The sequence below is a fragment of the Rhinopithecus roxellana genome, chromosome 7, assembly GCF_007565055.1.
Source record: "Rhinopithecus roxellana isolate Shanxi Qingling chromosome 7, ASM756505v1, whole genome shotgun sequence".
Classification (NCBI taxonomy): Eukaryota; Metazoa; Chordata; class Mammalia; order Primates; family Cercopithecidae; genus Rhinopithecus; species Rhinopithecus roxellana.
Genome location: NC_044555.1, coordinates 140,895,026 through 140,919,422, shown reverse-complemented (window position 1 = coordinate 140,919,422; position 24,397 = coordinate 140,895,026). Strand labels below are relative to the sequence as shown.

At 35.7% G+C, this 24,397-nt stretch overlaps 1 protein-coding gene across 3 annotated transcripts in view; it reads left to right on the top strand.

Annotated features, from left to right (window-relative positions):
- The window catches only part of RPS6KA6 (ribosomal protein S6 kinase A6), a 140,952-nt gene that overhangs the window by 21,997 nt on the left and 94,558 nt on the right, over positions 1–24,397 (top strand). For 2 of the 3 annotated variants that reach the window (XM_030934023.1, XM_030934024.1), the window contains 3 exons: positions 7,827–7,886; positions 15,740–15,856; positions 23,481–23,562. In XM_030934023.1, the coding sequence (XP_030789883.1) occupies positions 7,827–7,886; positions 15,740–15,856; positions 23,481–23,562 (259 nt within the window). Of the gene's footprint in view, positions 1–7,826; positions 7,887–11,483; positions 11,632–15,739; positions 15,857–23,480; positions 23,563–24,397 lie in introns of all 3 variants that reach the window. The other variant, XM_030934025.1, reaches the window with a different exon arrangement.

The window sequence follows — 24,397 nt, the reverse complement described above, 5'->3', positions numbered from 1 at the left end:
CAGGGACAATTTGACTTCTTCTTTTCCTAACTGGATACCCTTGATTTCTTTCTCTTGCCTGATTGCCCTAGCCAGAACTTCCAACACTATGTTGAATAGGAGTGGTGAGAGAGGGCATCCCTGTCTTGTGCCAGTTTTCAGAGGGAATTTTTCCAGTTTTTGCCCATTCAGTATGATATTAGCTGTGGGTTTGTCATAAATGGCTCTTATTATTTTGAGATACGTTCCATCAATACCGAATTTATTGAGCGTTTTTAGCATGAAGGGCTGTTGAATTTTGTCAAAAGCCTTTTCTGCATCTATTGAGACAATCATGTGGTTCTTGTCTTTTGTTCTGTTTATATGCTGGATTACGTTTATTGATTTGCGAATGTTGAACCAGCCTTGCATCCCAGGGATGAAGCCCACTTGATCATGTTGGATAACCTTTTTGATGTGCTGCTGAATCCGGTTTGCCAGTATTTTATTGAGAATTTTTGCATCAATGTTCATCAGGGATATTGGTCTAAAATTCTCTTTTTTTGTTGTGTCTCTGCCAGGCTTTGGTATCAGGATGATGTTGGCCTCATAAAATGAGTTAGGGAGGATTCCCTCTTTTTCTATTGATTGGAATAGTTTCAGAAGGAATGGTACCAGCTCCTCCTTGTACCTCTGGTAGAATTCAGCTGTGAATCCATCTGGTCCTGGACTTTTTTTGGTGGGTAGGCTATTAATTGTTGCCTCAATTTCAGAGCCTGCTATTGGTCTATTCAGGGATTCAACTTCTTCCTGGTTTAGCCTTGGGAGAGTGTAAGTGTCCAGGAATTTATCCATTTCTTCTAGATTTTCTAGTTGATTTGCATAGAGGCGTTTATAGTATTCTCTGATGGTAGTTTGTATTTCTGTGGGGTCAGTGGTGATATCCCCTTTATCATTTTTTATTGCATCTATTTGATTCCTCTCTCTTTTCTTCTTTATTAGCCTTGCTAGCGGTCTGTCAATTTTGTTGATCTTTTCAAAAAACCAACTCCTGGATTCATTGATTTTTTGGAGGGTTTTTTGTGTCTCTATCTCCTTCAGTTCGGCTCTGATCTTAGTTATTTCTTGCCTTCTGCTAGCTTTTGAATGTGTTTGCTCTTGCCTCTCTAGTTATTTTAATTGTGATGTTAGAGTGTCAATTTTAGATCTTTCCTGCTTTCTCTTGTGGGCATTTGGTGCTATAAATTTCCCTCTACACACTGCTTTAAATGTGTCCCAGAGATTCTGGTATGTTGTATCTTTGTTCTCATTGGTTTCAAAGAACATCTTTATTTCCGCTTTCATTTCGTCATGTACCCAGTAGTCATTCAGGAGCAGGTTGTTCAGTTTCCATGTAGTTGAGCGGTTTTGATTGATTTTCTTAGTCCTGAGTTCTAGTTTGATTGCACTGTGGTCTGAGAGACAGTTTGTTATAATTTCTGTTCTTTTACATTTGCTGAGGAGTGCTTTACTTCCAATTATGTGGTCAATTTTGGAATAAGTGCGATGTGGTGCTGAGAAGAATGTATATTCTGTTGATTTGGGGTGGAGAGTTCTATAGATGTCTATTAGGTCCACTTGGTGCAGAGATGAGTTCAATTCCTGGATATCCTTGTTAACTTTCTGTCTCGTTGATCTGTCTAATGTTGACAGCGGAGTGTTGAAGTCTCCCATTATTATTGTATGGGAGTCTAAGTCTCTTTGAAAGTCCCTAAGGACTTGCTTTATGAATCTGGGTGCTCCTGTATTGGGTGCATATATATTTAGGAGAGTTAGCTCTTCCTGTTGAATTGATCCCTTTACCAGTATGTAATGGCCTTCTTTGTCTCTTTTGATCTTTGATGGTTTAAAGTCTGTTTTATCAGAGACAAGGATTGCAACCCCTGCTTTTTTTTGTTCTCCATTTGCTTGGTAGATCTTCCTCCATCCCTTTATTTTGAGCCTATGTATGTCTCTGCATGTGAGATGGGTCTCCTGAATACAGCAGACTGATGGGTCTTGACTCTTTATCCAGTTTGCCAGTCTGTGTCTTTTAATTGGAGCATTTAGTCCATTAACATTTAAGGTTAATATTGTTATGTGTGAACTTGATCCTGCCATTATGATATTAACTGGTTATTTTGCTCGTTAGTTGATGCAGTTTCTTCCTAGCCTCGATGGTCTTTACATTTTGGCATGTTTTTGCAATGGCTGGTACTGGTTGTTCCTTTCCATGTTTAGGGCTTCCTTCAGGGTCTCTTGTAAGGCAGGCCTGGTGGTGACAAAATCTCTAAGCATTTGCTTATCTGTAAAGGATTTTATTTCTCCTTCACTTATGAAACTTAGTTTGGCTGGATATGAAATTCTGGGTTTAAAATTCTTTTCTTTAAGAATGTTGAATATTGGCCCCCACTCTCTTCTGGCTTGTAGAGTTTCTGCTGAGAGATCTGCAGTTAGTCTGATGGGCTTCCCTTTGTGGGTAACCCGACCTTTCTCTCTGGCTGCCCTTAAGATTTTTTCCTTCATTTCAACTTTGGTGCATCTGGCAATTATGTGTCTTGGAGTTGCTCTTCTGGAGGAGTATCTTTTTGGCGTTCTCTGTATTTCCTGAATTTGAATGTTGGCCTGCCCTACTAGGTTGGGGAAGTTCTCCTGGATGATTTCCTGAAGAGTGTTTTCCAACTTGGTTCCATTTTCCCCCTCACTTTCAGGCACCCCAATCAGGCGTAGATTTGGTCTTTTTACGTAATCCCATACTTCTTGCAGGCTTTGCTCATTTCTTTTTCTTCTTTTTTCTTTTGGTTTCTCTTCTCGCTTCATTTCATTCATCTGATCCTCAATCGCTGATACTCTTTCTTCCAGTTGATCGAGTCGGTTACTGAAGCTTGTGCATTTGTCACGTATTTCTCGTGTCATGGTTTTCATCTCTGTCATTTCGTTTATGATCTTCTCTGCATTAATTAGTCTAGCTGTCAATTCTTCCCCTCTTTTTTCAAGATTTTTAGTTTCTTTGCGCTGGGTACGTAATTCCTCCTTTAGCTCTGATAAGTTTGATGGACTGAAGCCTTCTTCTCTCCTCTCGTCCAAGTCATTCTCTGACCAGCTTTGATCCGTTGCTGGCGATGGGCTGCGCTCCTTTGCAGGGGGAGATGCGCTCTTATTTTTTGAATTTCCAGCTTTTCTGCCCTGCTTCTTCCCCATCTTTGTGGTTTTATCTGTCTCTGGTCTTTGATGGTGGTGACGTACTGATGGGGTTTTGGTATAGGTGTCCTTCCTGTTTGATAGTTTTCCTTCTGACAGTCAGAAGGACTGTCTGTTGGTCTGTTGGAGATTGCTTGAGGTCCACTCCAGACCCTGTTTGCCTGGGTATCAGCAGCAGAGGTTGCCGAAGATAGAATATTGCTGAACAGCGAGTGTACCTGTCTGATTCTTCCTTTGGAAGTTTCCTCTCAGGGGTGTACTCCACCCTGTGAGGTGTGGGGTGTCAGACTGCCCCTAGTGGGGGATTTCTCCCAGCTAGGCTACTCAGGGGTCAGGGACACACCTGAGCAGGCAGTCTGTCCGTTCTCAGATCTCAACCTCCGCGTTGGGAGATCCATGGCTCTCCCCAAAGCTGTCAGACAGAGTCGTTCGCGTCTGCACTGGCTCCCGCTACTTCCCCTGTTGGTCTTCAGCTGTGCGCTGTCCCCAGAGGTGGAGACCACAGAGACAGGCAGGCTTCCTTGAGCTGCTGTGAGCTCCACCCAGTTGGAGCTTCCCAGAGGCTTTGTTTACCTACTTAAGCCTCAGGAATGGCGGGCGCCCCTCCCCCAGCCTGGCTGCTGCCTTGTGGATAGATCGCGGCAGACTGCTGTGTTAGCAGTGAGGGAGGCTTCGTGGGCGTGGGACCCTCCCGGCCAGGTGTGGGATATATTCTGGTGTGCCTGTATGCTTACAGCGCAGTATTGGGGTGGGAGTTACCCGATTTTCCAGGTGTTGTGTGTCTCAGTTCCCCTGGCTAGGAAAACGGATCCCCTTCCCCCTTGCGCTTCCAGGTGAGGCGATGCCTCGCCCTGCTTCTGCTCTCGCTGGTCAGGCTGCAGCAGCTGACCAGCACCGATTGTCCGGCACTCCCTAGTGAGATGACCCCAGTACCTCAGTTGAAAATGCAGAAATCACCGGTCTTCTGTGTCGCTCGCGCTGGGAGTTGGAGACTGGAGCTGTTCCTATTCGGCCATCTTGCTCCGCCCTCGACCATTGCTGGTTTTCAATGGGATTTTTTTAGAATAAAGATGCTAGTTGAGTAAATAATGCTAATTTACTTTTCAATGAATTGGTTTCCAATTTTTCATATAGTAAAATTCGCTCTTTTTCATGTAGAGTTCTGAGATTAAAAAATGTAGAGTTGTGTAACCATCACCACAATCCAGATAAAGAGTAGTTCGATAACCCACCCTCCCCAGCAGACACACACACACATACACACACTCTTCCCATGTGATACCTCTTTGTAGTCAGCCTCTCCCCTATCCCTAACTCCTTGCACCCACTAATTTCTTCTCCTTTCCTTTTAGTTTTACCTTTTCCAGAATAACATATAAATGGAATCCTACAGAGTGTAGCCTTTTGAATCTTGGTCCTTTTCTTTACAATGTGTTTGGGATTCATCCATGTTGTTGAATGTATCAATATATTATTCTTTTTAATTGCTGAGTGATATCTTCCTTTACCCCCAACCAGTTGAACCAATTATCTTAATTCTTTCCCTACAGTTTAGCTTTATTCAAAGTATCTTATACATGAAGTCATACAATATTTAGCCTTTTGGATTTGTCTTCTTTCAGTTAGCAGAAATGCTTTTAAGATTCATCAATGTTGTTACAAGTATCAACAGTTCTCTTCTTTTTATTGATGAGTAAAAAGTAGTATTCTATTTATCCACTCATCAGTTGAAGACCATCTTGATTGTTTCTGATTTATGACAATGATAAAGGTGCTGTAAAAATGTATGTACAGATTTGTGTCTTAACATGTTTCCAATGATTTCAGGTTAATGTTCTCTGTTTTCTGGTCTCCATGATTTCTTACGAGAAATCTGTAGTCTTTCAGTTTGGTGTTCCCCTTTGTGTAGTTTTTTCTCTCACTCCTTTCAATATTTTTTCCCAATTTTTCCTTTGGTTTAAAGTAGTTTGCTTAAGACGTGTCTTGGGGTGGATTTCTTTAATTTTATTCTGTTTGGGATTTACTGAACTTCTTGAAACTGTATTTTTTTTTTTTTTCAAATTTGGAAAATGTTCAGCCATTATTTATCTTGAAAATACAGCTTTAGTGAGATAAAATTCACATAGCATATAATTCACCCATTTAAAATATACAGTCCAATACTTTTTATTATATTCACAAATATATACAACTATCACAACAGTGAATTTTAAAAGTTCTTCATCACATCAAAAAGGAACATTGTACCCTTTAGCTATGACCTCCGTCTCCACATACCTCACCCCAACCAAACATTAGTCTGCTTTCTGTCTCTATACATTTCCCTGTTTTCATTATTTCATATGAATGAGATTGGCTTTATTTTGTTAAGTGATTTTTTCAGTATTACTCTGTTATTTTATGGGATGTTAATGACATGGATTTTAGAATGTTTGATAGTGTTTCATATGTCTCTGAGGCTGTTTATTTTTCATCATTTTCGCTGTCTTCTTCATATTGGATGACTTCTGTTAATCTGTCTTAAGCTTTATTTCCTCAGCCACCTCCATTCTTTTATAGAGCCTATCCAGTATTTTTAAAATTTTTCATATATTATGATTTTTAGTTCTAGAATTACTTTTTTTTTATAGTTTCTATTTCTCTGCTGAGAACCTTTTATCATTTCATTCAGGTGTGTTTATTTTTATCCAGAAAAGCATAGTTATAATAGCTGCTTTAAGATTCTTGTCAGATAGTTCAACTTTGGAGCCATCTTGGAGTTGATACTTGATGATTTATTTGTTTGTTTCAGCAGGCAATCTACCTAGTTAGGTTGACTCCAAAGTTATGTCTTGTCCTCTCTGGATAATGGTTCCAATGTTAATTCAGTTTTCAGAGAGTTTGGGTCAGCACTCTGCATGTGCCACTCATTGGATGTGCTAATTCAGTGGTTAGTCTGAGACGAGCAGTTATCGGTATTGTAGTTCAGTACTCAAAGACTTTGTTATGTTTCTTTAGTCTTTTCTGCACACATGCAGTTTGTTGTTGTGACCAGGACTTGTGTTGGTTCATACACAGAATTAGGGATCTGCTGTCTTCATTCTGTCCTCTCTTGATTTCTTTCACATTCTTCAATTCCCATGGGCCCTTTATTGTGTTCTGCTGGCCAGAAATATGAGTTTCTCTCAGAGTCCTAGCCTTTTATGCTGTAATATAACTTTACACTATTGGAGCTGCCTTTTGGATGAAGTAAAGAAGAGAGTGAAAAAAAAAAGTTAACAGGGATTACCCTCACATTTTTCTTATAATAGGGACCTCTTTTCCTGCTTCCTCTGGCCAAAGAGATGGATTTTCTGTTGATCAGGGCTTGCCTTGGAGTTGGGCTCAGCATCAAAAAAGAGAAAGTGTGTACATGGAGAATCTTGGATTCTCCTTATGTTTATAGGCTCAAAAGTACGTCTTTTCCTGGTCCTTTGTATAGAAAATGGGATTTTTCTTAGAATTTTTGTTGATGTCTACTGTGTAATCTTGTGACTTATTCTCTCCTCGGGTCAAATTCAGGAGATAAAGGTGGAAAATAAACCTAGGGAATTCATCAGAGTTAGTTTTCAAATTTTGATTTTCCCTAATTAATTTGTTATTGTTTCATTTTAGGAATTCTTAGGTAGTTTCTTTTTGTATTCTACATAAGGATTTTAGTTTATAATCAGGGGAGAGATAAGCTTATGAGCTTATTTCATTTTGACTGTCACAAGAAACTCTAATTTACTTTTTAATTTTTTTTATGTTGACTTACAAATAGGCAGTGGTAAAAATCCTTTGTATCTAGGTCGTCTTCCTGTTACCTAATTTTCAAACATCTCAGGTCAGTGTTTGGCAGATTGTAAGGGTGCAGATAGGAAAAATTTAAACTTTGCAGGCATAGGGTCTCTGTCACAACTTGTCAACTCTGCTGTTGTAGTGCAAAAGCAGCCATAGATAAGATGGAAAAAATGGATCTGACTGTGTTCTAGTAAAAGTTTTACAGAAACGGACAGGAGGTCAGATTTAGCTCATGGGTTATAGTTTGTAGAACCTTGATCTAAGTCCTCTACTTTACTGTTTCTTGAATTAGTGGTTAAAAAGTGAGTAATATTACCTACTGAGCTCTGCATGTTGAATTATTTTGTTTCCATGATTATTTATATCTTTCTCCTATAGTTTGTTCTTTCTTCTTTATAGTATCTGATGATGTTTAATAACTGAATGAAAGAGGAATTCACAACAGTGCAATTATATAAAACTCTTCTTATTGTAATTTGCTTTGAATACACCCTCATGGTAGATTTCTGTGGCTTTTTTTTTTTCCTTTCATAAATACTTGGTTGGGGACAATTTAATGAAAGTACATAGGTTATATACTTAGTATATAGTTATCTGTTATTGCAGAGCTGTAAACAATATGAAATTAAGCATAAAGCTCTGAAAATCAAAGTTTCTCAAGGAGAATCTGGGAACCATGTTAATAGTGTTCCTTTTCTAAGTACTTCTATGTGTCCTTTGTCCTTTTGTTTTTCAGTAAGTGTGGATCTTGTTAGATTGTGGAAGGAAATGCCTAGGGTTATATTTTTCTTAGTTATCACTCTTGTTTTAATACTCTTGAACCTCAATTTTTGAACAATGTTTTTCAGGTAAATGGTCTTAAAATGGTTGATGAGCCAATGGAAGAGGGAGAAGCAGATTCTTGTCATGTAAGTATTTATGTTAATTTATTAAGCCTCATTTTTAGCATATAAGGAAAAAGAATAAAGGGAAAGGAGAAAAGCTCCTATCAAACAAACATATTCAGGTAAGTTGGTAATAGGCAAATGGAATTATTAATAACTCAACTGCAGTTTAAAATATAGTACAGGTTTTCCTGACAGAAATACTTATGCATGCATTTTTAAAAATAAACAGCTTTATTGAGACATAATTTACATGCTATTGAATTTTTAAGTGTAATGGATAAAATTTTCACTTGCCAGTGTATGAGTAACTGAATTATTATACTTAAATATAGAATCCTTTGAGAAGATTATCTTCAACCTCAGGGTAGAAAGGATATCTGACTTGGAAATACTGAACTATATAAGCATAACTTGAAATCATTTAAAATCCATTTCCTGGCTTTTAGAAAGGATTACATGTAAATTATTTCAGAAGTTTCTAACTAGTTTTAAAGAGTGCTTAGCCATTGGACCATTCTATGTAATGCCTATATACTAGAGTCTTATTTTACAAGATCTAGTTTTGCAGAGAGTATTCTTAAAACTTTTAGGGAGAGTCTGATTAAATCAGCATCTCCATTTGTGTTGTTATTTCATGGTTGTTATTTCTATAGATCGTTTCATAGAGTTATAGATTTTTTAAGCTGGGAAGAACCTCAGAGATATTATGTAATACTTCATTGTATGGAATAGTCTACTGAAACCTGGAGAGTCTGTGATTTATACTAGGTGATAAAACTAGCTAGTAGCGGAATCAAGACTTAGGGCAGTGTGCTTCCTTTTCGGTCAGATATGTTGTGTAGACCCGAAGAAGTGGAAGATAAGAAGAACATTATCCTTTTACTGTTTGGTTGTGGATGAAATCAACTTTGATGACCCCTCCACCAAAACTTGTTCATAATTGGAATTAGCTCAGTAGAAACCAGCAGAAAGAATTAAATTGGGTTTGTCCAAAACTATCCTTTGAAATGTTCTATGTAACTATTTTTGCAGATAGTAACCATGTAACAACACTTTTAATTTTGATTGACAAGATGAGAGATGCAATGTTGTCTTTGTAGCTTTTGCATTTTACTTAATATTAATAATATATTGTAATTTTGAGTATAATTAAATGTAAACTATCAAAACATTATCTAGAGATTTGTCTACAGATCATACGGACTAATAGGCATAGTAATATTAATGTTGCCAGTTTATAAAAGATAAAGGAGTATAAGGAACTATAAAAGGCAGTGGAGAATGCTGCTTGTTATATTTTAGCATTAATAAATTCACAAGGACATCATGCCTCACACCACAGGGGAACAGTGTGTGTGGTGCATAAACTCAAGGACACATACACAGGGTGATTGGCAAATATTTACCTTTATAATTTTAACAGAAGATAAGTCAGGAAGTTCAGTTTTCAGTGGAAAGGCAGTAAAAATATACAGTGCTAGTTACTCATATGATCTACCTTATGCAATCAACTTCAGTGGCTAAAAGGTAGAGTGTGAAATTTTGGAGAGTAAAGGACTTAGAATCACTTCCAAGGATTTGATTTAGTTTGTGGCCTGAGTTATTTGGACTTGAAACCATGTACTTTGGGTGTGTGATGGTTAAAGTACTCAATTTGTGTCAATAAAACTATATGAGTGATTAAAAACACCATATATATTTATCCCTTAAAATTTTTAAATATATAGCTAGGATTTTTTTTTTTCTTCGTGATTGCTGTGTTTTTTTTGTGGTTGGCTTTTTTTTTTTTTTTTTTTTTTTTTTTTTTTTTTTTTTTTTTTTTTTTTTTTTTACCATTTTAAAATAGTATAGGATTGTAGACACTGCTCTGTGATGGTAAGCATTTGGTAACAGGTCGCTGGTAAACTATATCTAATATCATATTTCACCACCTAGTCTCCTACTTCTTTCAATGTCAAGGTTAGAAAAAGTATGTTATGATTTGTGTCCTTTGGTAGTTGGCTGACATGAATTAATTTTTTATTTGTTGTCAAAATAAGCATAGCTGTCTTATATTTGGTAGTTTATGATCCATTTGTATTTATTTTTAAAACTCTACCCAGTATCTCTTTTTCCTGAAATAAAATACATATTTTTAATGCTATCAATATCTTTAAAATTTCAAAGAAGATTCAGTTAGCAATTAGATTCTTTGTTGATTACATTAGTGAAAGGTCAGCAACGTGTTTAGTCTCTAAAGTGATTTATATTTTTATTACGCAGAGATATAAATGTCATAGTTATCTGAAAATGTATATTTTGAAAAACAAATTTGATATCCTGATATTTTTAAGCCGTGAATTTCTTATTTTAAAAACTATTCTTGACATATATCTCTTAAGAATTATTTCAAAAATACTTTTTTACAAGTGTGTTTTACTTAGACTCAGTGAAACCACAGGTAGCAACTATTTCAAGCTGAGAATACCTGCTTCTTGTATGGTGGATTTTTTTTCCCTCTATTTGTCTTTCTATTCTGATGCACATTTAGCCTTACTATGCTTCAGTATTTTTTCTCTTGCAATGCTGGTGTTTACATCTAATTTCTATTCAGTTACTTAAAAAAGTGGAACCCTTGTCCTATAGATATGCAAAACTCTCAGATGAATAATTACTGTTCAACTAAAAAATGTTGGTTAGCCACTATAAAGTGGAGTTATGCTGCACCATCAGGTATGCAAAGATAAGTGGTACAGAGGGTCTCTGACTCAGGATGGTTCAACTTATGAGTTTCAACTTTATAGTGGTACAAAAGTGATATTCAGTATGTTCCTCAACTTACAATAGGATTATGTTTGGATAAACTCACTGTAAGTTGAAAGTGCATTTTCAACATACAGTAGGTTTATTGGGACAACACAGTCACAAGTCCAGGAACATCTGTACAAATAAGTTCAGTAACTTCAATTTTTATGGATGTTTTGTGGTTTTCAGAGTTCTCAGTTGATCTGTATGACTGAGATCTGAAATAGAGTAGGTATTATTGCCAATTTGTAGATGAGGGAACTAAGGAGCTGACCCTCGTAAGTAGAATAAACCAAACCAAGTGGGAACTAGTTTGCCAGCATTCTTTGGTTTTCAGTCATCAATGCAAACTTTTACAAACCTAAGTCTTCTGCAGATACCTTCCATTGTGTATATAATTTTGATGTGCTTAGTTCACCCTCATGGCATTTTGGCATTTATATTGATATTACCCTTAGCTTTCTTTCAAAATTTGCTAATATTTGACATGGTTTTCAGTGACCCGATATTATTCAGTGAATGAGAAGGGTATATCAAGCTGCTCTTCTGGGTCTTTGCATATATGTTTCAACAAATCCACAACTAAATGATTCTTGGATTTTTTAGGGTGATCTTTTCACCAAACTGGCCTGTACCTACAAATAAAGCAGATGTTTGAATAGATGAATGTTTTATTATTAAATAAAAATGAACAAGTTCAGGCTTTAAAAATAATTCTTTTGTTTTGATTTGTTTTCTGGAGGTTAGTTCCACAGTCATATGAAAACTGTTGTAATTGAGCTATAGTGTATTGCTATTAGGTTGTCATCAGCTTTTTCTCTTTTCAATTAACAGGTGATTTCATCTTCCTAAACAAATCATTTATCAAATGAATGGAGCAATAGTAGATTTGACAGTTCATTTTGTACTTTAACAGTGTGTTTTCCCAGTGTTACAGCACTGTTGGCCCTCTGGATTAAAAAGATGATCACAGATTATAGAGGTCAGAGCATACTATTTTGGTTGTGGTTGAGCCTTCATACTTCTTCTATATATCACTGATTACTTTATGCTTGCAAAAAAATAATAAAACCTAATTCATAGTCTTCCTGGCTATGATTCAGATTCAGATTTGTTATTTGATGTAGAAAGCCTAGGGGTCCTTATTTGGAGATTATTAAATCTTCATTTCACAGTAGCAACATTGTTTCCAAAGATCAACTAAGATTGTGTACCGTGTATAGGTTTGCTAGGGCTACCCTAACCAAATAACCACAGATGGGTGGCTTTAACAGCAGAAATTTATTTTCCCAAGATGCTGCATTCTGTAAGATTGAGATCAAGGTGTTGGCGGGGTTGGTTTTTCTGAATAGTCTCTCCTTAGCTTATAGATGAGTCTTCTCCCTGTGCCTTTACATGGTCATTCCTCTGTGGGTGTAGGTATTCTAATTTCCTCCTCTTATAAGGATGTCAGTCATATTGGATTAGAACCCACCCATATGGCCTCATTTTACCTTAATTACTTCCTTAAGGGTCCTATCCCTAAATACAGTCATGTTCTGAGGTATTGGGAGTTAGGACTTTAATATATTAACTTTTAGGGGACATAATTTAGCCCATAGCATACTTGTAGCTTTTTGTTTCTTTGATGGATATGATGTTTCTGACAAAGTTCTCTATCCTCAAATTCACAGTTTATTTCTGTATCCCCAGTGTGCAGCATAGTGTCTGATAATAGGATATGTGCTTAATGAATGTTGATTTGCTGGGTGAATAATAAGAGTGTATATATGGGAAGATAAGGTGATATAGCACAACTTTATCATACCAGGATAGGGAAATTTTTCAAGGATGATTTATTCTTAGGAAAAAAGAAATAAATCACTTATAAGTACATTACCACCTATTTCAGGCTAGATTGTTGCTACTATCAAGCTTTTGGAATGGTGCAGAACCTGAAGAAAGGGAGGTGGAGGGAAGAAAGAGGGTTTCAGTTGACAAAAAGGACATTAAAATAGTAAAAATTCAATAAACATAGCCTCGGGACGGCTGAGAAATTTTAGGCAATAGACAAGAATGGGGCAGGGAGCAGATGGAGTAAGACAGAGTAAGTATTGGAAATGGTGACACAGGAGGGTATCACATACTTTGAGAGTAAAAAAGAGCTAGTGGCATAGAAATGATAAAAGTAGTAAGTTGCTATATATAAACACATACACATGTGTATATGTGTGTGTGCACACGTATGCACGTATGAGTATGTATTTGTGTGTATATCTATTATATATCTATATAACTATGAATCTTAGAAGCACCCAAATATTGTTTTTCAATCCTGGCCATGTGTCTGAATCAACTTGGGAGGCTTAAAAAATACACATGCTTACGTCCTCCTATAGTTCTTCTGAACCACGATCTCTGAGGGTGGGACCCAAACAAGTGTAGTAAATAAATATTTCTTCTACAGGTGATTCTTATGGGCAACCAGAGCATTACAAATTGTCTGTGTAAAGGCACAGTAGTCATAATTCAGGGATATAATATGTAGTACTTGTTGTCCTAGGAACATATGTCTTTATTTAAAAAGGCAAATGGCCAAGCATTAAGTTAATATTCAGCGGTTATTGTATCCTTTATTTGTGTTGAGTACAACACATACTCAGCACAGTGTAATAAAAATACTGACAGTGGATAATATGGAAAAAGTTTATATTCTTCACAGTGTATGGGAAAATTTGCGTATTTTATTTAGAAATATTATCACAAAGTTAGTTATATTCAAAGCTGACACAATTTCATTAGCCAGAATCTCCTGTTTCCTTGTTTCCTTTATATATTTAAAAAAATAAATTGTGGGTATATATATATTTTGTTTTGTAGACTGTATTTAAGAATAATTTTGAGATTTCTTACTAATTTTACCTTTAAGATCTTTCTTTTCTATTGTATATATTTAAGGTGTACAATGGGGTGTTTTCACATATATTGTGAAATTATTATTATTGTTAAGCAAATTAACATCCATCATCTCACAGTTGCCCTATTTGTTGGTGGTAAACACTATCTTCGTTTTAAAAAGTATGTATTTTTTCCTGTTTCTTTTATAACATTGAGCAGATTTCTTTGTCTTTCTGCTCTTATGAGATCAAAAAAGTATTGTGCTAAGCATTAGGAATAAAGAGATCAATGTGGTATAATACCTGAATTTAAGAAGCCCACAGTCCAGTGGGAAAGAAAGACACAGTAATTGGTTGTTAGGATACAGTGTAACATTTTATGTTGGCTGTCTCCTGGGAAAAGTGATTTTTCTCATCTAGTTGCATTTTCATATTGGGAACTTTTTAGGGTACTGCTGCTGAAAATTGAAAGACATTGCATTTTAGAGGATGGGCATGTGTGGATTATTAATAAACGGTAAAAGGGCATTGGACAAACATTTTCATTTGGAAAACCTGCTTAGGTTTGGTGAAACTAACTAGAGTACAATTCGTTTCCTAACTCTGAACACTTCTCAAAAAACTGATGCCATTATGATCCATGCTTATAGTGATAATCTAAACATAAGCAGGGACCTGAAGAACCTTCTTGAACATAAAAAATATTATATTGTGTTCAATATAGAGTCACAGACATTGAGGGGACCTTAGAGACCCATCTAACAAAACCCCTTTGTCATGTGAGAAAACTGAAGGAGAGAGGGGTTTGTGATTTAGCTAAGGTTTCTTAGCTTATAGGCACTACAGATATATTATACTTTAATATAGTCCGCAGATGTCAGCTACAAAGCATATATATTTGCATTAAAAAAAGTTGTTGACTTTTTAAAACAGGGACCCTTTCAAACAGGGAAATTCACTTCCATAGCAGATTGATTTTAATTTAATTTTTGTTTTCAGAAAACATTTGTAAGTTGCCATCACTATTTAAAAGGGTCTGGTGAAATACCATTTTGATGTATAAGAAACACATGATATACTTTCAGAATCAGTTATTCTTCATTTCTTGTTGATTTGCTAGTGGTTCCTGACACCTACAATTAAAATTTCTTTGCCTAGGTACCCCTCTTGAGATAGTGAATGTCTGACTACCTTATTGGACTACCTATGGACCTTATTTTAGCTGCCATGAAGTCTTGCTCATTTGGGACCATGCTCTTGTTCACTTTGGCTACAATCACCACTGACTAATCAGTTAATTGAAGAGTGAATCGATTGAGAACATTGTTGGCATCCAGGCTAAAATTAGTATGCTCTAATGGAATGCTACCAAGATTTATAGACATTGTGATTAAGTAGTCATGTAAACTTAAATTCTGTGAGTCTTAGTTTTCTTCTTTATACAGTCAGAGAGTTGGATAAGATATCCCTTCCAACTCTGTTATTTTGTGATATACATCTGTCATCCTAGCTATTGTGCTTCTCTAGGGACTGGAATTAATTACAGCTTATTTGAATGTAGTCATCACAGCTGAGTGGAGTCCTGCATCAAGGGGAAGAACCACTCACTGGGTGGCATCCTTTCTGCTTCACCCAGGTGGTACGAAATCTGGCATATAATTTATATATAAAATTTCAGTAAACAGGCCATAGCCTGGAAACATTTGTTTGGGCTCTGCAGATTTTGTTGGTCTATGCCAGTTTCTTTTTCATTGATGTGGTTAGTTGACCATTTAAACATTTAAAATAGTATAGTGAAATACTATTTAAAAGAACTCTTGAAGTCACGTTTTTTGGTCATGCCCCACTATTTACAAGGTTTTTTCTTGACTTTTCCTGCCTCTACCTCATTAGTCACAGTCCAGTGAAGGGTCTTGAGACTGTTGTTAACAATTTTATTATATTGCTACCAAGCTGGAAGGGAAAGCTGAAGCATAGATTTCTTTTTACATTTTATTTACATGAAATTATGTAGTAGGGAAGGTGGTGGTGGTGCATCTGTATGTGCTGTATGTGTTAGAAAACAAGGAAATAAGGATACTGGTAGCCCATAAAAGTCTCTGCTACATTGAGGGAGTTGGGTATATTATTTCTATTATGACTTCTGATTTTAAATGGAACTAATCAGAAGATGTTGAAAATCGATTCAAATATTGTTTGGATTTCTTTTTACAGGATGAAGGAGTTGTTAAAGAAATCCCTATTACTCATCATGTTAAGGAAGGCTATGAGAAAGCAGATCCTGCACAGTTTGAGTTGCTCAAAGTTCTTGGTCAGGGGTCATTTGGAAAGGTAATGAATACTTTTTTCTCCCCATTTGTTTCTCTTCTAAACATTTAGCAAAAAAAAAAAAGTGAACACACACGTAGAAATCTGATTAATGATTTGTTTCTAAACTTCTGAAAGGATGCACACAAAGGTAATTCTTTAATTTTATTCCTTTCGTTTCTGTTGTACTTTTATTACCATTTCTTTGTACTTCTCTATAACAATCAAGGTTTTCCAATTCCCTAGGCTTACTGATTTCTCTAGGGAAAAATATAGCATACTCTTTATTAGCTGCTTAAATCAAAGTAGCTTGATTTTTGTAAAAAATGGTATTCCTATCTCCTTGCTCACATGCTGGCATGAATACGGCTTGTTTTCTCCTGGTGATTTAATCTACATTTCTTAGCTGTGTCACAGAAATCAGAATTTATATCTTAATTCATGTATGAATTCGTCTATCATCTGTTAAAATAAAGTAGAACAAGGGTGTGTAAAGTAGAACAAGGGTAGTTACTGGGTGATATGTGGTTTGTGTCAAATTTAAGTCTTCAGAGAGCTTACATTTCAAGGCAGAAAGCAAAATTGAGTAAGATTAAATATTATAGTCATTACTAAAGTTGTTTATTAATCACTTAATAACATGGTTTTAGAAAAGAAGTGTATAGGTCTGGTTCCTGACCTTTATATACCTAACATCTAATACATGAAAAATATTGCTTACACATAGCAACAGCCTTGAGAAAAACAGTATCAACCACAATTTAAGGGGAGAAAGATAAAGAGAAACTGTTAATTTCAAGTGGCTGAGATTTAGTTTTAAAGGGGGAAAATAAGGCAGTTGAACATAGATTATTTATAGTCCTCTGGAACATTTTAAAATAAATACATTTTTATTTTATTATTTTATTGGGTTTTAGAGATGGGTTCTTGCTCTGTCACCCAGGCTGTAGTGCAGTGGCACGATTGTAGTTCACGGTAGCCTTGAACTCCTGGGCTCAAGTGATCCTCCATCCCCAGCTTCCCAAGGAGCTGATCCTACAGGCATGCACCACCACACCCAGCTAATTAAAAAAAAAATCTGGACACAAGGTTTTGCTGTGTTGCTCAGGCTGGTCTCGAACTCCTAGCCTTAAGTGATCTTCCCACTTTAGCCTCCCAAGGAAAGACATTTATTGAATGCTCGGTGTGTTCACAACAGTTGTATAAGCAGTATTAATGAGTATAAAATAGATGTCGTCTTAAAGAAACCTAATATTTATGCATTATAGAATATAAAGTGAAATATAAAGAAACATTTTCAGGGCACAAAAAGGACAAACTGAGATGAATTATGGCTTGGCAGTGAATTGGTACAGGAGATATATAAGACAAGGAGATGGCACTTGAACAGTGTTCTGAGGAGAGAAAAACTAGAAGGAACTGTTAATAGATTGGTGGTGGTGGTGATCATGATGTCGGTGGGGAGTGTTTATAGAACTGATCTGTAGAGTTGGCATGTATATTATATACAATTTTATTTTAAAGTTTCTAAAAGTGCAATATTCTTTTAACTATTTTACACTTTATAGCTATTTTTATGGTGCTAATTTTAGAAGAACAGAGATGAAGTTATTTTATATTCCAGATGTATAAATGCTTAAATATTTCACTTAAATAAAATATCACCAGGCAAACATTTCAAGCTATTAAAATTACCTGCTTTGTCTTTTGATGTATGTATTTACTCATATATGCTTTTGTTTATCTCCAGCTTTGTTCCAGAAAGGAATTAAGGCTTTCATAGATGGATACTAAATAAAATTAAAAATAAGTAGTGAAGATGATGGAAACAGAAAACGCAGAGCAGGAAAGATTAGATGAAGCCAGGAGTACACTCTGTTCACAAAAGCATGACATAAGGGTCTGTAAGTCTTTTTCTAGTAGGTCAAAAATTAAGACTTAAGTTTTCCAGCAGCCATTATAAAGAAGCTAATATATTTGAGTGTATTATAATTGACAGTATTTTAAAGGTGGAAACAGATTAAACAGACCAGAGAAATTTCTCTCATGGGTTTTCGTAAAGAAACTACTGTATAACATAATGAAATATATTCAGTAACATCTTCATGTTAAATATAGCAACATGCTGAAAAGTTGTCATGTAGTCCTTAAATTCAGGGAGATCTCAGCTTTGTCTGTGCTGGGATTTAGTTTTAAGAAGAGTATCATTGAAACCTTTTAATTCCTAATATTAAAATACAAAATAGTGATCTTTATGTAGTTAATCAACCAAAGAAATATTAAGGAGGTGGCTTCTTTTCTCCCTAGGATGTGAATATACTTGCTTGTCAGTGTTACATCATTTGCGTAGGCATTGTGTAGGTGTGACTTGTTATATGCTGAACCTATTGAGGAATTTGGCCAAGACCGTGAATCAGATAAGTGTAGGCGCAATTCCAAGAGACTCTGAGCTGCAGAGTCTTAAGTTTTTCTTCAAAAGTTCCGTTGTTAAAATGCAGTAAATGGGATTTTAGCCCATATAAAGCCTTATAACATTAAATGTTTTTATTGTCTATTTAACAGTGGGGGAACCCTGCTAAAGTCAACTTAAAATTGTAGTTTAAGGAAGCATGCATTATTATCATGAAAGGTGCATGTAATATTCTGTCCTAAGCACACCAAGTATAATGCTATTAATGATCATTAATGTATGAGTTGAAAGGTATACTAACCAACTTACATTAATTATTTTAAAACACAAACACATGAAAATACCTTTGAAATTGTCTGATTAGTTGTCCTTATATATCATGTGCCAAATAATATTTATATAAAACATACATTTTAACATTTGTGGATTATAAAAAAAAATTTTGCTTTTGTGATAGTGAAGACTTTACACTTAAAAATGAATTTTTGAAAATATTGAATACTTGTACTCTTAAATAATTGATCAACTCTCAAGTGATAGTTTTTGAAAACATTTGCTTACATCTTAAAATTTCCTGAAGTTCGTTCTTTCTCTTCAATCAGCATTTAAATATGTGTGATCTTCTAGTTCACTACAATTACTGAATATTCTTATAGGAAAATATAAACGTCCATGTGATTGAGAAAAAAGTACATTGGAGTAACTCACCTATTTTTCTGGACAATTTCCCATGATTGGATTAGGGTGACTGAAAAGAAGCCTGTTTTATCAATATAGATACGGTTTTAGGTACAGTAGTTTGAAGCCATGCAACAACTTTTTTACTTTAATTATTTCTTTAAGCACCGTATCCCCAAATACAGTCATGTTCTGAGGTACTGGGAGTTAGGACTTTAACATATTAACTTTGAGGGGACATAATTTAGCCTGTAGCATACTTGTATTTGTTTCTTTAAAGGACATGATGTTTCTGACAAATTTCTCTGTCCTCAAGTTCACAGTTTATTTCTGTATCCCCCAGTGTGCAGCACAGTGTCTGATACAGAATATGTGCTTAATGAGTGTTAATTTGTTGATTGAATAACTAATGAGTACATATATGGGAAGATAAGGTGATATAGCACAACTTTATTATACCAGGTTAAGGAAATTTTTCAAGGATGATTTATCTTAGGAAAAAAGAAATAGATCACTGATAAGTATATTATCACCTCATTTCAAATTAGATTGTTACTACTGTTAAGCTTTTGGAATGGTGCAGAAACTGAAGAAAGTGAGGTGGAAGGAGGAGGGAGAATTTCAGATGACAAAAAAGGACATTATAATAATAAAGATCAGCAAACATAGCCTTGGGAAGGTTGAGAAATGTTAGGCAATAGATAAGAATGGGGTGGAAAAAGAACTACTTTTGTAGTTGATTTTGGGAAGGGGGCAGTGAGATATGATATTTTCTCACACCAGAAAAGTCACTCATAAGACCTGAAAAAAAAAAAAAAAAAAAAAAAAAAAAAAAAAACAGATCAGATGATAAACAGGTTACTTCTCTAGACTGCGAATGATGCATCCTATTAAATGCCATATTGGGATACTAGTGAATGTTAGAAGAAGTAGGGGGAAAAAGTGGCTCCTTTATGCAGCAGTGTCTTCAGAAAAACTAGACTATCTCTTTCTTTCTTCCTTGCTTGCGTCTTCTCACTCTTCATACTCCATTCTTTACAATCCCACTGAGGGCTATGTTTTGTAAGAGTGGTTCTGAAATTGTAGTCTGCATACCCCTGGACAATCCCAAGACCTTTTCAGGGAGTCCTCAAGTCAAAGCTACTTCACAATCATCCTAAGATACTATTTGTACAACTGCTGGCATGTTGGCCAATCAAGGCAGTGACTTCAAATGGTACCAGTAGTCATTGTATTCTTCATTTTCTTACATATACAGTTTAAGAATGTCCTTGATGAGACATTAACAATTATTACATTTATTAAATCTCAATCCTTGAATACCCTTTTTTTGAATAATCTGTGATGAAATGGGAAGTACATGTTAAGCCCTTTAGCCACATAACAAAATAGAATGATTGTCTCAAGGCAGAGGACTTGTACAAATTTTTTGAGTTGTGACCTGAACCAACCATTGTTTTCATGGATCACCACTTTTCCTTTAAAGGACAATAAACTATGGTTACCTAAATATGCTTATTTGGTAGGTGTTTTCTCAAAAATGAATGAAATGAGCCTGTTCATAGAAAAACAACTGATACTCTTTTTGTCAATGGTAGAATCTGAGCTTTCCAGCAAATAATTGAATTTAGGCAGATGTTTATTTGCCACATTGATGTTGTCATCTTCTTAATGCAGCTATACTTCTTTTTATTATGCTTCACTTCATTGCACTTCACAGATATCCTTCACTTCATTGTGCTTCACAGATATTATGTATGTGTGTGAATATATATATATGTGTGTGTGTGTGTGTGTGTGTGTGTGTGTGTGTGTATAGAAGGTTTGTGGTAACCCTGTGTTGAGTAAGTCTTTCGGTGCCATTGTTCCTCTAGCATATGCTCACTTTCTGTCTCTGTCTCATATTTTGGTAATTCTTGCAGTGTTTTAAATGTTTTCCTTACTGTCACATCTGTTATGGTTCTTTGTGATCTGTGATCTTTGATGTTAGTGTTATCATTGTTTCAGGGTGCCATGAACCACACACACATAAGACAGTGAGCTTCATTGATAACCGGTGTGTGTGTTCTGACTGCTTTACTGACCAGCTGTTTCCCCATCTCTCTCTGTCTCCTTGGGCCCCTCTATTCCTTGACCTACAAGAATATTGAAATTGATCTAAATAGTAACTCTACAGTGGTCTTGGAGTGTTCAAGGGAAGGGAAGTGTTCTGCATTTCTCACTTTAAATCAAAAGCTACAAATTATTAAGCTTGGTGGGGAAGGCATGTCAAAATCTGAGATAGGCTAAAAGCTAAGATTCTTGTGCCAAACAGATAGCCAAGTTGTGAATGCAAGGGAATGTTCTTGAAAGAAATTAAAATTGCTACTCCAGTGAACATATGAATAATAAGAAAGTGAAACAGCTTTATTGCTGATATGGAGAAAATTTTAGTGGTCTAAATAGAAGATCAAACCAGCCACAACACTCCCTCAAGCCAAAGCCTAGTCTAGAGCAATTCCCTAGCTCTCTTCAATTCTGTGAAGGCTAAGAGAGGTGAGGAAGCTGCACAAGAAAAGTTTGAAGCTAGCAGGGGTTGGCTCATGACATTTAAGGAAAATAGCCATTTTTGTAACATAAAAGTGCAGGGTAATGCTACAGATGCTGATGTAAAAACTATAGCAGGTTAGCCAGAAAATCTAGCTAAGATGATTGATAAAGGTGGTTACACTAAACAACAGGTTTTAATTGTAGAAGCAGCAGCCTTCTATTGGAAGAAGATGCCATCTAGTCTTGCATAGCTAGAGCGAAGTCAGTGCCCAGCTTCATAGCTTCGAAGGACAGGCTGCCTCTCTTGATAGAGGCTAGTGATCCTGGACCCTTTAAGTTGAAGCCAGTGCTCATTTGCCATTCCAAAAATTCTAGGGCCCTTAAAAATTATGTTAAATCTACTATGCCTTTTGTCTGTAAATAGAACAACAAAGCCTGAATGACAGCACATCTGTTTATAGCATGGTGTGCTGAGTATTTTAAGCCCAGTGTTGAGACCTACTGTTCCGGAAAAAAAAAAAAAAAAAACAAAAAAAAACATTTTTCAAAATATTACTGCTCATTGGCAATACTCCTAGTTACCCAAGAGCCCTGATAGAGATGTACAAGGAGATTAACATTGTTTTCATGCTTGCTATTACAATATCCATTCTGCAGCCCATGGAACAAAGAATAATTTTAACTTTCAAGTCCTATTATTTAAGAAATACATTTTGTAAGGCTATAGTTGCTGTAGATGGTGATTGCTCTGATGAGTCTGGGCAAAACAAATTGAAAACCTCTGGATGGGACTTGCTATTCTAGATGTCATTAAGAACATTTGTGATTCATGGGAGGAAGTCAAAATATCAACATTAACAGGAGTTTGGAAGAAGTTGATTCTAACCCTCGTGGATGACTTGGAGGGGTTCAAGACATCATTGGAGGAAATCATTGCAGATGTGGTAGAAATAATAGCAAGACAACTAAAATTAGAAGTGAAACTAAAGATGTGATGGAAGTGCTGCAGTCTCATGATAGAACTTGAATGGATGAGGAGTTGCTCCTTGTGGATGAACAAAGAAAATGGGTTTTTTGAGATGAAATCTACTTCTGGTGAAGATGCTATGAACATTGTTGAAATGACAACAAAGGCTTTAAAATATTACATAGACTTCTTTAATTAAAGCAGTGGTAGGATTTGAGAGGATTGAATTCACTTTTGAAAGAAATTCTACTGTGTGTAAAATGCTATCAAATAGCATCAAATTCTATAGAAAATTATTTCATGAAAGGAAGTCAATCTGTGCAACAAACTTCATCATTGTCTTATTTTAGGAAATTGCCACAGCCACCCTAACCTTCAGCATCCACCACCCTGATCACTCAGCTGCCATCAACATTGAGGCAAGACCCTCTACCAGCAATAAGATTATAGCTCACGGAAGACTCAGATGATCGTTAGCATTTTTTAGCAATAAAGCATATTTAATTAAGGTATATAGGGTCATAATATTTGTTTGCTCTTTATTAAGGTAACAAAAAGTGGGCCTGGGTCTTAAAAAGGAGGTATGTAGCTCAAGTTTGTCTTTCATTGTGTTATTTATCTCTTACCTCATAAAATTCTCCAAGGTCAGGACCAGGTCATCTATTTTAAAAATTTTCATTTCTATAGTAGTATTTATATACATTATGATTTATTAAATCTAAGGAAAGTGAGAAAATATTAATAATGTAAATTATAGCATAATTTACAGGAGAAGGTATAACATTTTTCATTTTTTTTTTAATTGACAAATAGTTGTACATATTCATGGGGTACATAGTGAAGTTTTGATCCATATAATGTGTGGTGATCAGATCAGGGTAATTTTGCATCCTTCAACAAATCTCTCACTATCTCTCCTTTCCCTCTATGGGAAGGCATATGTTTATAAAATTAGAGAAAATGCAAGGATACAAGTGTATGCTGGTGTGTTTGTGTAGAGCAAGAATGACTAGAAATGTGAATTTTCCCTTTTTTTTTTTTTTTTTTGTTCAATTTTCTATTAGGTTTTTCTTGTTAGAAAGAAGACCGGTCCTGATGCTGGGCAACTCTATGCAATGAAGGTGTTAAAAAAAGCCTCTTTAAAAGGTAGAAAATTAGAAAGTTTATTAAAATAGAATTTGGCAAAGCGTATTTTAAGAAATATGCTGTGTATTACTTGCATAAGGTGAATAGATGTAGCTATTTTTAACATTGGTATTTGTGGCAGTTTTTCTAGCCAGTAGGTAATATTACTGGATTTGATATTGGCATATGCCTTAACTTAGTGAGAATGCACCCTAGTAAAAATTTGATGCTAGAAAAAAGTGACATATTTCATTTAATTTAAGCTTATTAACTTAATTGGGCTATACTCTTTTCTTTCAAAATTCTTGACTTTTCCTTTTCTGTCTGTGTCAGTATTACATTTTGAGAAAGCACAACCATTTGCACGCACTATCTTTTAGGGTGTGATAAAAATACCGCTTATGATCACTTTCAATCAGTAAACTCATAATAGGCCAGGCATGGTGGCTCACACCTATAATCCTAGCACTTTGAGAGGCTGAGGTGGGTTGAACCCGTGAGCCCAGCCCAGGAGTTCAAGACCAGCCTGAGTAACCTGGTGAAACCCTGTCTCTACAAAAAATACAAAAATGGGCCAGGTGTAGTGGCACGCTCCTGTAGTTCCAGCTGCTTGGGAAGCTGAGATGGGAGGATTGCTTGAGCTTGGGAGGTGGAGGTTGCAGTGAGCTGAGATTTTGCCACTGCAGTCCAGCCTGGGCAAGAGAGCAATACCCTGTCTCACCACCAACAACCACCAAAAAAGATGAACACATAATAAATGCATATTCGCTACATACCTATTTATGCCACCTTAACCTGTCTCTAGATGTAATGAATATTTTTGCTTTCTGAGAATATGGTCATTATTATCTAAGAA